General features: G+C 35.5%; 1 protein-coding gene across 1 annotated transcript in view; it reads left to right on the forward strand.

Moving 5' to 3' along the window:
* PUDP (pseudouridine 5'-phosphatase) overlaps positions 1–11,167 on the forward strand; it is a 54,920-nt gene extending 43,753 nt beyond the window's left edge. The window contains exon 4 of the mRNA XM_088144961.1: positions 9,019–11,167. Within this exon, the coding sequence (XP_088001087.1) occupies positions 9,019–9,195 (177 nt within the window). The 3' untranslated portion in view covers positions 9,196–11,167. The remainder of the gene's footprint in view (positions 1–9,018) is intronic.
* The last annotated feature ends 309 nt before the right edge of the window (positions 11,168–11,476 follow it).

Below are 11,476 nucleotides of genomic sequence, written 5' to 3' on the forward strand. Positions count from 1 at the left end.
TGCCTTTTTTGTCCTTTATCATGCCCATCTTTGCACTAAACGTTCCTTTCATATCTCCAATTTTCTTGTAGAGATCTCTAGTCTTCCCCATTCTATTGTTTTCCTCAATTTCTTTGCATTGTTCATTTAAGAAGGCCTTCTTATCTCTCCTTGCTATTCTCTGGAAATCTGCATTCAGTTGCTTATATCTTTCCCTTTCACCCTTGCTTTTCGCATTCCTTCTTTCCACAGCTATTTGTAAAGCCTCATCAGACAGCCATTTTGCTTTCTTGCATTTCTTTTTCTTTGGGATGGTTTTAGTTGCTGCCTCCTGTACAATGTTACGGACCTCCGTCCATAGTTCTTCAGGCACTCTGTCTACCAAATCTAATCCTCTAAATCTATTCATCACCTTCACTGTGTACTCACAAGGAATATGATCTAAGTCATACCTGAGTGGTTTAGTGGTTTTCCCTACATTCTTCAATTTAAGCCTAAATTTTGCAGTAAGAAGCTCATGATCTGAGCCACAGTCAGCTCCTGGTCTTGTTTTTGCTGTCTGTATAGAGCTTCTCCATCTTTGGCTGCAAAGTATATAATCAATCTGGTTTCGGTATTGACCATCTGGTGATGTCCATGTGTAGAGTCGTCTCTTGTGTTGTTGGAAAAGAGTGTTTGCTATGACTAGCTTGTTCTCTTGACAGAACTCTATTAGCCTTTGCCCTGCTTCATTTTGTACTCCAAGGCCAAACTTGCCTGTTATTCCGATTACTCCTTGACTTCCTACTTTAGCATTCCAATCCCCTATGATGAAAAGGACATCTTTTTGGTGCTAGTTCTAGAAGGTGTTGTAGGTCTTCATAGAAGCGGTCAACTTCAGCTTCTTCAGCATCAGTGGTTGGGGCATAGACTTGGATGACTGTGATGTTGAATGGTTTGCCTTGGATACGCACTGAGATCATTCTGTCGTTTTTGAGGTTGTACCCCATTACTGCCTTTCCCACTCTCTTATTGACTATGAGTGCAACTCCATTTCTTCTAAGGGTTTCTTGCCCACAGTAGTAGATATAATGGTCACCCGAATTAAATTCACCCATTCCCGTCCATTTCAGTTCGCTGATTCCCAAGATGTCGACGTTCAATCTTGTCATCTCATGTTTGACCACATCCAGCTTGCCTTGGTTCATAGATCTTACATTCCAGGTACCTATACAATATTGTTCTTTACAGCATCGGACCTTCTTTTCGCTTCCAGATACATCCACAGCTGAACGTCCTTTCGGCTTTGGCCCAGCCGCTTCACTCTTTCTGGAGCTACTTGGAATTGCCCTCCGCTCTTCCCCAGTAGCATATTGGACACCTTCCGACCTGAGGGGCTCATCTTCCGGCGTCATATCTTTTAGCCTTTTGACATTGTCCATGGGGTTTTCTTGGCAAGGATACTGGAGTGGGTTGCCATTTCCTTCTCCAGTGGACCACATTTTGTCAGAACTCTCTGTCCTGACCTGTCCGTCTTGGGTGGCCCTGCACGGTATAGCTCATGGCTTCACTGAGTTACGCAAGCCCCTTCGCCACGACAAGGCAGTGATCCATGAAGGGGATGCTCCTATTAAAAGCCTAATAAAATATCTATGTTCATGCTCAGTGTATCTGGGCTATTAATGTGGCTTCAATATAAAAAATTCTATGCAGAACATTTTCACTTCCTCAGTAATCTCATTCTCAAATTATTCAATGCTTCCTAGACAATTGCTTATTTGCCTAGCAAAAGCTTGGCTAAACTCACAGCTATCAAACCATGTTATTAATTCTAATTTATATCAGCAGCATAATGGTGTATAAAGTAGACTGAAGGATGGACTAAAGAGACAAAATGTGTGTAGTTTTTGCCCTGTTTATGGGGCAAATATTAATAATTTGTGTTGAAAAAACATTTACTGCTTTCTATATGCTAAATAAACTTGTTTCTATAAATATAGATTGTGGAATTATTGCAATGGGCTGTGTAGCAGAATTATTTATCCTAGCCCTGCACAACATCCCTGGCATTCTATTTTAAGAACCTTTTGCAATTGATGAGACAATTAGATTTTTTATCATCATAGTAAAGAAGGTTAGGGCTAATTTAGTACTAGTAGCAGAGTATTCTATTTCTGAAGAATTAATGAAGCAGGAACTTAAATGGTTTGTATGTCTTTTCTTCTCTTAGACCAGACTGCCATTTTTTGGTGGAGGCACATTTGGAATTTTGACAAAATGTAGTAGCTACTATAAGTGACCTGTTTGATATAGGCTGCCAGATCTGGGCTGCAGATTCTAGATACTGTAATTAGCTTGCAGCCCAAATCTAGTAGCTTTCTAATAACAAATGGTTTTCTTGTGCACATGGCCAGACCCAAAATATCTATATATTAGAAGGCAATTAGCCCTACAGTTTGTTCTCTACCTTTCTAATGGAAATTTAATGTAGCCCCAGATCAATCTTGCAAATAAAAATAAAGTCAATACCTAAGGCTGACGTAAGTTCTCTATTGTTTTAATTTAAATAATCTTTTGAAAGATACATTGGAGGCAGAGAACATGAAGGATACTGAAAGAATTCACATTGTTTCCTTTAGCAATGTTTATTGTTTTCTCCATAAGCATATATTTTCTGTACAAACATATATTGTGTATTTCATAAATAAAAGGGGACAAACACAGCTTGGAATTATTTAATATGATATTGTTTGACATTCATTTATGGAGAGGAAGAAGCTTTACCGAGCTTCATGGACATTTAGTTGTCACATGTTGAAGGATTAGTGAAATACCTGTTATTGCAGTTGAGGAGTGATAAATACAGCTATAAAGTAAAGAACAAAATACCTACCAAGGATCCTAGTTTATAATACCATGGTTTCTGTCTGTTGTCTGTGCCTCCTTCAGCTATTATGCATATTTCTGACTATGATACAGATCTATCATTTTAAGACCCATTCTACTAATCCCTGAGTATACAATATGGGGCCTTTCAGATGTTCTGGAAAATAATTACTCTAATCCCTGACTTTACTGGTGCTTGCTGAAACTGGTAAGAGATGTAGTACAGTGCTTTCACAGGACACACACCCATGTCTTTATTTTCTGCTTTAATTTAAAAACCACAGAAGGTTTACTTCTTGAAGAAGACCTGTACATTTCCTTCCCCCCCTCTTAATTAAGTGCTTTATTGTAATTTACGTATGTTTTTCATTTTTTGTTGCTGATATTTTAATTCAATAATTAAATATCTTAAAAATTAAGATATTTGGGTTTATGTCATTTCACCAGTAGCCAATAAATATTTTGGTCTTTATGTATCCTCAAGAGGAAGTGACATTTCCCATGTCAAGTGAAGCACAAGATTGGAAATGAGGACATCAAATATAATTTGCATAATATTACAGTTCGAATGTAAAAAATAGCTTTCTCAAAATAAATGTACAGGGGGAGGAAAAACAGAGATTCTTTGCAACTTTTAACCTGTCGTTTTTGTATAACTTTGTAATCCATTATAGATGTTTTAGAAATGATGCAACATATTCATGAAATTTTTGGAAAACAAACACTATTCATTGCAGTGATGGAGATTCAGACTTCAGATATGGAGTTCTGACTTAATGTTGCAGTGAATGGGAATGTTAATTGCAGAGGTCTCTGAATCGGAGTGTTAAATTTGTAAGTTCAGTCTAGAGTACTAAAGGAATGACATTTGAACGGGTGTTTGACCGTTTTGTAGATTTTGTAATGAACTTGCTTGTATTTGCATATATTGGTTTGTGTGTTCCTAGGAATGCACTAAAGTGCAGATTCCCTAGAATCAAGCTTGTTTCCTGGTGACTAGAGACATGCCCATATCATTCTCTTGGTAGCAGTTCAGAACTGATTTGTCACTGATTTTTTTTTTTTTTAACTTCCAGGTCTAACCAATGACTATGCATTTCCTGATGGTCTCCTATCCATGGTCTAATTTAGTACAGCTCCTGCTTAGATTTTTGGAATTAGCCAATTCAGCTAGATAATGCCATCTACTATAGGCAGAGCTGCAGCACTTAGTTACTTAACTAGTTATTTTAGTTTGAGTTGACTGTTGATATCAACACTGGTGTATGATCCAAGTATTAAACTTTCAAAAAGAGAACATTCATGTCAAGAAATGATTCTTGTAGTGGTAAAAAGAAATCTAGAAGGCACATATAAAATATTTATGAGCACATTTGTCTTTTTGAGAGACAAAATATCTGTCCCACTTGTTCTCCTAAACTGCTGCAGAACTCATGTATCTTTGAATTTAGTACATTAATTGGTAGGTCAAAGGAGCCATCAGTCACCACATCTGAATTGAATTTCATCATTTTGATAGTAACCCCTGGAACACACTCATTATTTGACTCAGACAATGCTAGGATATTGACAATAGAGGTCAGCCAACGCTTACTGGTACATTGATTTGTTGTAACATTAAAGCCACTATAATTATGGGTCTTTTTCTTACCTTCTGTATTAATTGTTTTAATTACTTTGAATTTCAAAGGAATTATTAAGCCTTTTCATTATGCATGTTGCGCTTATCTTTTAAATAATAAGTTTAAGGATATGTGGAAGTCACTGCACAATTATTTGCATAGTGTGGATTAAATAAAAGTTTTTGAGCAGACTTGTATTTTGTGCATTGCAGAAACATATAAAAGGCATTTTTTCTGGTCATTCTCTTTTTATTTTCTACATGCAACAGGAAATAAAAACTATGGATTTATACTTCAAAATAACTAAGCTATTCACAAAAATCAACAGCAAAGAAAGCATTTCTAAATCTTGGCAGCAGCTCAAAACATAACTATTGTTGGATTCTTATTCTTTAGCATTAACAGTAATGAGATATTATGATAGGGTTTCAGTTATTTTCAATCGGTAGAAGTGGTGCTCATTAATCAAATTGTACAATACCTAAAATACATACATTGAATTTAAGTTGTTGTTTCTATATACCAGATTGCAAAAACTGTTGTCCAGGGACCACATGTAGCTGATAAACATCCCTTTTATAAGCAGGTGACACTACACATTATGGTCCATTTTTAGTAAAGGATGAGATGTTATTAGGTAAAATAAATGCCTTATGCCTTTCCTAAGACATACATTTCACCCTTTAAATGACTGTTGTAGCTCACAAGCTGATGGAAGTTACAGAGTTTTCTTGTACTGCATTAATACTTAGCAGTGGGTCATTCAAAATTTTAGAAAAGTATTTCTAGCATCAGTTGTAGTTTTTTTTTGCTACTATTCAATTTGATTAAGCTTAAATGGAAATGAATATGCAGAAAGAAGTTGAGAAAAATTAATATGTTTTGGAGTTGATCAGAAGTCAACAGCTAAACTTTTATTAGGTAATAAAGGGAGAGCTGATCTATGTTATCGTCCACCTCATTTTTCTTCTTATGTGCCTTGTCTGTAAAACCTGAGGATGAAGAGAAAAGCATGTCCCCCAGGAAGAGAATGGAAATTGGCTGGAACAGTGCTGAGTTTGCTTGGAGCAGATTACTTGAACTAGGTTCCTGAGGGAATGCTGATCAAGTGTGGTTTGCTATCTTAATTCCTAAATGAAAGGCAAGATAAAACTCAACACTCCACAAATAAAGGAATTAGCATAACATCAGAGAAATTAAGACTATTCTAGAAGGTCAAGAGGTATTTGCCAAATATAAAATACTGCATGAGATCCAGTAAATACATGGATACACAAAATTACAACAAACTCCTGTTGTCCTTTCATAAACATCTCTTCCATCCTAAAATCCAGTTATATTGGTTTTGCTAGTATTTCTCTTTTTCTATTTCCAGAATTGGATAGAATTTTTTTAAAAATCACAAATTTTTTTCCTGCTTAGGACTTATCCACATGAACACTAGCTTGATGGACAGTAATATGAATTTAGGTTTCAACTAATCCTTGTCTCGCCATCTTAATCAGCAGATTGCAAGTATGTGCCCTACAGCAGCACATGAGCTATATGATTTCAAGCTTCTGATAAGTGCCTCTTATAATGGGGGAAAATTGTTTCTACTTTTGCTGTGTGTGGGTGTGAGAAATCTTCATTGGTACAGGAATTCTTGTGTCAGAATGGATACAATTTAAGGACTTCGAGGAAAACATTTCTTACAGTTACAAAAGAATACTGTAAGGAAAATATCATGATTCTGAATTCCAGTGCATGTCTAAAATACTTAAAATATTGAGGGATATTGACCGTAGATGTTTCTGGTCATGTTGAAGAACTGTGGATTTTTCTCAGACCTGCTACATGAAAATTAGGAGTAGGACTAGTAGTGACAGAGATTAAGAGTGAAACCACTGTGCAAACCTTTCCTTTCTCATCTGTGCTTCAAATGACACAATAGAAATGAGGCTTATGGTCTGAATACCTTCAACATCATCTTCTTGCAATTGAAAATTAGGAGTAGGGCTAGTAGTGACAGAGATTAAGAGTGAAACCACTGTGCAAACCTTTCCTTTCTCATCTGTGCTTCAAATGACACAATAGAAAATGAGGCTTATGGTCTGGATACCTTCAACATCATCTTCTTGCAATTGAAAATTAGGAGTAGGGCTAGTAGTGACAGAGATTAAGAGTGAAACCACTGTGCAAACCTTTCCTTTCTCATCTGTGCTTCAAATGACACAATAGAAAATGAGGCTTATGGTCTGGATACCTTCAACATCATCTTCTTGCAATTGAAAATTAGGAGTAGGGCTAGTAGTGACAGAGATTAAGAGTGAAACCACTGTGCAAACCTTTCCTTTCTCATCTGTGCTTCAAATGACACAATAGAAAATGAGGCTTATGGTCTGGATACCTTCAACATCATCAACTTGTAAATCCAGGGAAATTGGGAGGGGGGGAAAGCTTGTGATTCCATCTGCAGGGACCTATAGGTGAGTCTTCACAATGGTGCAAAAAGGCTAGCTCTTAGACATCTGGGTCACCTTCTCCTGCTAAGTTTTCTCAGGACAGTAAAAGCATGGCTCTTTGAGATATTGAGATATTTGGGAACGTTGAGATCTGGCATGCCCTCAGTAGATGGCACTGGGGTTGTTTTTGAGACTACATGTATTGTTTTAATGTTTTGATAATTATTTAGCACTCCAAGCCTGAAGGAAAGGAGTGATACAGAAATTCCAATAAATAAATAAACAGGATCTGGAGGAGTCTTCAAACACACATCTGGGAAACCTTATGTGAGATAGTTGACCAAACTCATTTATTTTTCAGGAAATTAGAAAAAGAGAAGGGGGAAAAAGCACTGAAAGTCAACTGCATGTAAATGATTTCTGTTAAAATAGAAAAGTATATATATTATATTAAAAAGCTCTGACTTTCCTTGCAATTGCCTCATATTTTCATTTTATACATGTGGGGTACACTGTTTTACTCTGTTACTTTTTATAGTAATAGCACTCGAGACAGTCACAGGCTAGAGACAAAGGAGGTATAAAAATCTTCATATAACAACTGGAAGAGAACAAAGACAATGCAAATATTATACGAACAAAATGAATTCAATTAATTTAAAAATGCAGACATGGATTTATTGCTTAATAAATAATTTATTGTTTAATATAAGAAAAGAATGGCTTAAATAAAATATTCGTTTCAAAATTTGCCACATTGGGCATACATAAATAAAAATACAGAAGCAGTTCAGCAATTGTACTTGGCTTTTAATGACAACTCTTATTGCAATAACATCAGTATTTTTATGTTGACATTGATGGCGAAACAGTATACTAAACTCTGATATTTAATTTTGTATGAGTATGAATTCCTATTCATTGCCCTATGAGGCTTCAAATTGTTGCATGCATATGATTTACCATGTTTTACTAATAACTAATAACAGTGGCACTGAAAGATCTACTTTTTGCTTTTGATCATACTAGGTTTCCTCCTCCTTTTATGCCACATAAAAAGTGAAATTCTTTAACTTTCAGAGGGCAGTTGTCTCAGGGCTTGATACTGATTCCAGCCCCCTGAGCTCTGACTTGATGCCCTGTCATTGGGTTCTTGGGGAGGAGGCGTGGGTGGGGTTTGGCTGTCCTACTAAATGCAGGTTGGCCTGAAAAAAGTCTTTGCTTATCCAGATTTATTAAGAGTTAAGAGGACCAACCTAGGATCCTTGAGATCCAGCCAGGCCCAGAAGAGGGTTCCCCTCTTGGAAATGCACTGACCTGGTTTTCAAGTGTTAACTTTAGATGTATTGTTTTATTTCTGTTTCTACTTGGGGTTTTGAATATTTTTTTTTTATTCCTCTTTTTAACCTAAAGTTATCCATTCAGTCTCAATATGTGAGTTGAGCAGCTATATAAGGTGATTAAATAAATGAATAAATAAAATTCAGATACTTTTTCCCTGTAATTTTTTCCTTCTTCCTGTTCCATGTTACAGTTACTGTGTATGGATACTAGATTGATAACACTCATAATATTGTGGATCTTAATTTGAATCATTTTAGTGGCCAATATAGTTGAAGGTGGCAGTGTACTCCTTTATAATGGTGCACTAAGATGCTAGAGAAGTAGTAAAAACACAGTAGCTTGGAATTTTGCATATTTCTCATTCCATAAATCTGATAAATACATTGGGTTTATACTAATGCTAGTGATGCAGAGCATATGGTCCTCATGTAAGGCAGGTGATTTCATTTCAACATATGTCTGCATCTGTCAAAGCCATTGAATGATGTTGTTCACAGAAAAATTATGCAACTATATCGTTCACACCATTACACCAAAAATCTAGTAAACCATCACATGCTTAGACTTTAAAATACAGCATGTTCACAGCAGTGTGAATTCAGAAAAATAAAAGACAAGTATAGGTTTAAAAATAAGTTCTTCCATAAAGTTTTTCCCCACATGAGTTTAAAGCAAATCATTAACATTTATTGGAAGGAATTGCCATAGCAGAATAAATCCTTTGCTTCTGTTTTAATTTGATTCTTTTGTTTCCCAATCCTCAGTGTCTTGTATTTGAGGATGCTCCCAATGGAGTGAAGGCTTCACTGAAGGCTGGAATGCAAGTGATCATGATTCCAGATGAAAACTTGAACAAAGGTCTTACAAAAGAAGCAACTCTAGTACTGGGCTCCATGAGTGATTTCAAGCCAGAATTGTTTGGTTTACCACCATTTGATTGAACATGGTTTTATTTTTTGAATCTTTTAAATTTTGTATGCTTTTTAAAAAAAATAGTCTTTTTTTTTTGGTACTGTTATAGTATTGTGTTTCATTTTTTACACTTCAGCTTAATGAAGAATTAAAACCTTTTGCCAGAAATGTGTTTGAAACCTAGGATGTTGCTTGATTATCCACTCCTTTAAAAACAAATGCCCTTTCTTCATAACATTTGAGAATCCAAATTACATTATTTCAATTAGTAGCCCTCCTGAATTTTCTCATTATTTCTTCCATCATTTTTATTTTCAGAAAAATTCTGTAAAGAAGAAAATGTTCAGTATTTTTGGTTGGAAATCACCAGAGCCCCTCATCCAGAACGATATTAGAATCACTTCGGATGGACTTTAATATAAGATTCTGCTACCAATGATAAATTTATATTTGGATTTATGTGCATGCTTCTTTGACTGTCTAAACAGGAATACTTTAGGTCTGTTTTCAACATCTTTGATGTTTACTATTTTTGTAGTTGTCTGTGTTTAGCTGAATGTGAAACACATAGATTAAAATATAACACAAATTATAATTTGTTGTATAAACCACAATAATCTAGATTCATGCATCATGCTAAAGAGATGGGCAGCCTATGATCTCAGAGCCCCATACAGTTCCCAAGCTCTTTTTTTGTAACCCTCAGACACTTTTTTGAGGCCACTATCACCTTCAAGCACACACCAGGTAACAGTGGCACAATTGTCAAAAATAAACAACATAATGTTTTACTATTTGTTTGGTGAGAAGTATATGAAAACCATACTGTATGCTCTAAAATAGGTATAGCTGTAAAAGAAAAGCAACAACACATACATAACCCTGGCTATAAATTTTATTCTACTAACATTGCTAAACCTGGCATCCTTCAAATGAAATTTTGGAAAGGTTTCCAACAGTGTGCTAAGTCATAAATCACAATTTGCAACTAACATTGTTTTTGTTTACCCAAGCTAAAAACCAAGCAAACCATTTCATGGCTTAGTGCAATGTGTGAACCCAATCATGGTCTTGCAAAGTACTTATTTGCCTGGGTCAGCCCAGCAAATAAATCACATCACTGCAGAGAGTGACCTATTTTTTTTTCCCCTTTATGCAAGTTTTTTAAGAATTAGTGGTGAAATTATACATGTATCAGGGATGGCTTAATTGGAATTCCTGTACTAAAAAGGTGGGAAGTTCTATGATTCTATAATATTTCAGCAGAGGTGATTTCAAGCAGCTCAGTCAAATGTGGACCTTGTTGTTGCCTTTTTTCCATGAGTACTATTTTGCTGTTGGACTCTTTTCTATTTTCATTTAACCAAGCTTTTGCCCTTTTGTCTTCCTTTTCATTCCCAATTGTAAACATATCTTCCAGCTTTGGTGGACCCTTTGCTCTTGAAATCTGCTAAGTATCACAAACAATTCTTCTTCTCTTTCTTCTTCAAACTTACCTTCTTGCTTGATTAACCCCATCTGATGAAGTCATGACTGATTCAGCTTACTGGACACGGTTTCCTTTGCTGCATTATTGTACATTTTCAGTATGTTCACAATGTGCCTAATAACAGTATCTGCAGTTCTGACTATGAAAATAGAAGTCTGTGTACTCAACAGACACATTGCTGAATTCTGGAGCAGGGAAAAAAAAATAATTGAATACATTTTCCAAATGAAATTATGTACATGTGTTGCCTTTGTTTTGCGTGGTACTATTTATAATTTACAGAGAATTGTTTTGAATGTTAAGGACATAATGAGTATTCTCTTGTACCTTTTTCAAGATTCATCAAGTCATATTCATATATTTGCAGATTTATCTAAAAGAATGGTAGTCTAAAAATGCATGTATGTCTGAATGCTTTCAATGAAAGCTGCATTTCATTTTAAGCTGCATATTAAAATCTTGTGCTATAATTGATTAAAATACATAATTTACATCCATGTCCTGAAACCTCACTCTTTAGTGTACCCCAGCTTCTGTGTCTTTTTTTACCAATTGCTCATTGTTCTCTGCTCCTGGAATAACATGTCCAACATGGCTATGAGTATATAGAGCTGAGCTTTGTAGTCAGGTTAACCTAGTATTATCTGTTAGGCCAAACTGAGTCTTTATAACTAGTGATCAAAAGATGGTGTTCATTCTGTAATTATTTGTACTTCCTAAGTATTTGTTGATGCCAATTACTTTCTTACTATTCTCACAAAACTAGTTTGTGTGATACCCATGTTTTCTTTTTTGGGTCATCTATTGCCCTTCAACAGGTG

This window comes from Python bivittatus, unplaced genomic scaffold, assembly GCF_059951505.1.
Source record: "Python bivittatus isolate LINGU-HERP-01145 unplaced genomic scaffold, Pbiv_v1 ctg000350_np1212, whole genome shotgun sequence".
Lineage (NCBI taxonomy): Eukaryota > Metazoa > Chordata > Lepidosauria > Squamata > Pythonidae > Python > Python bivittatus.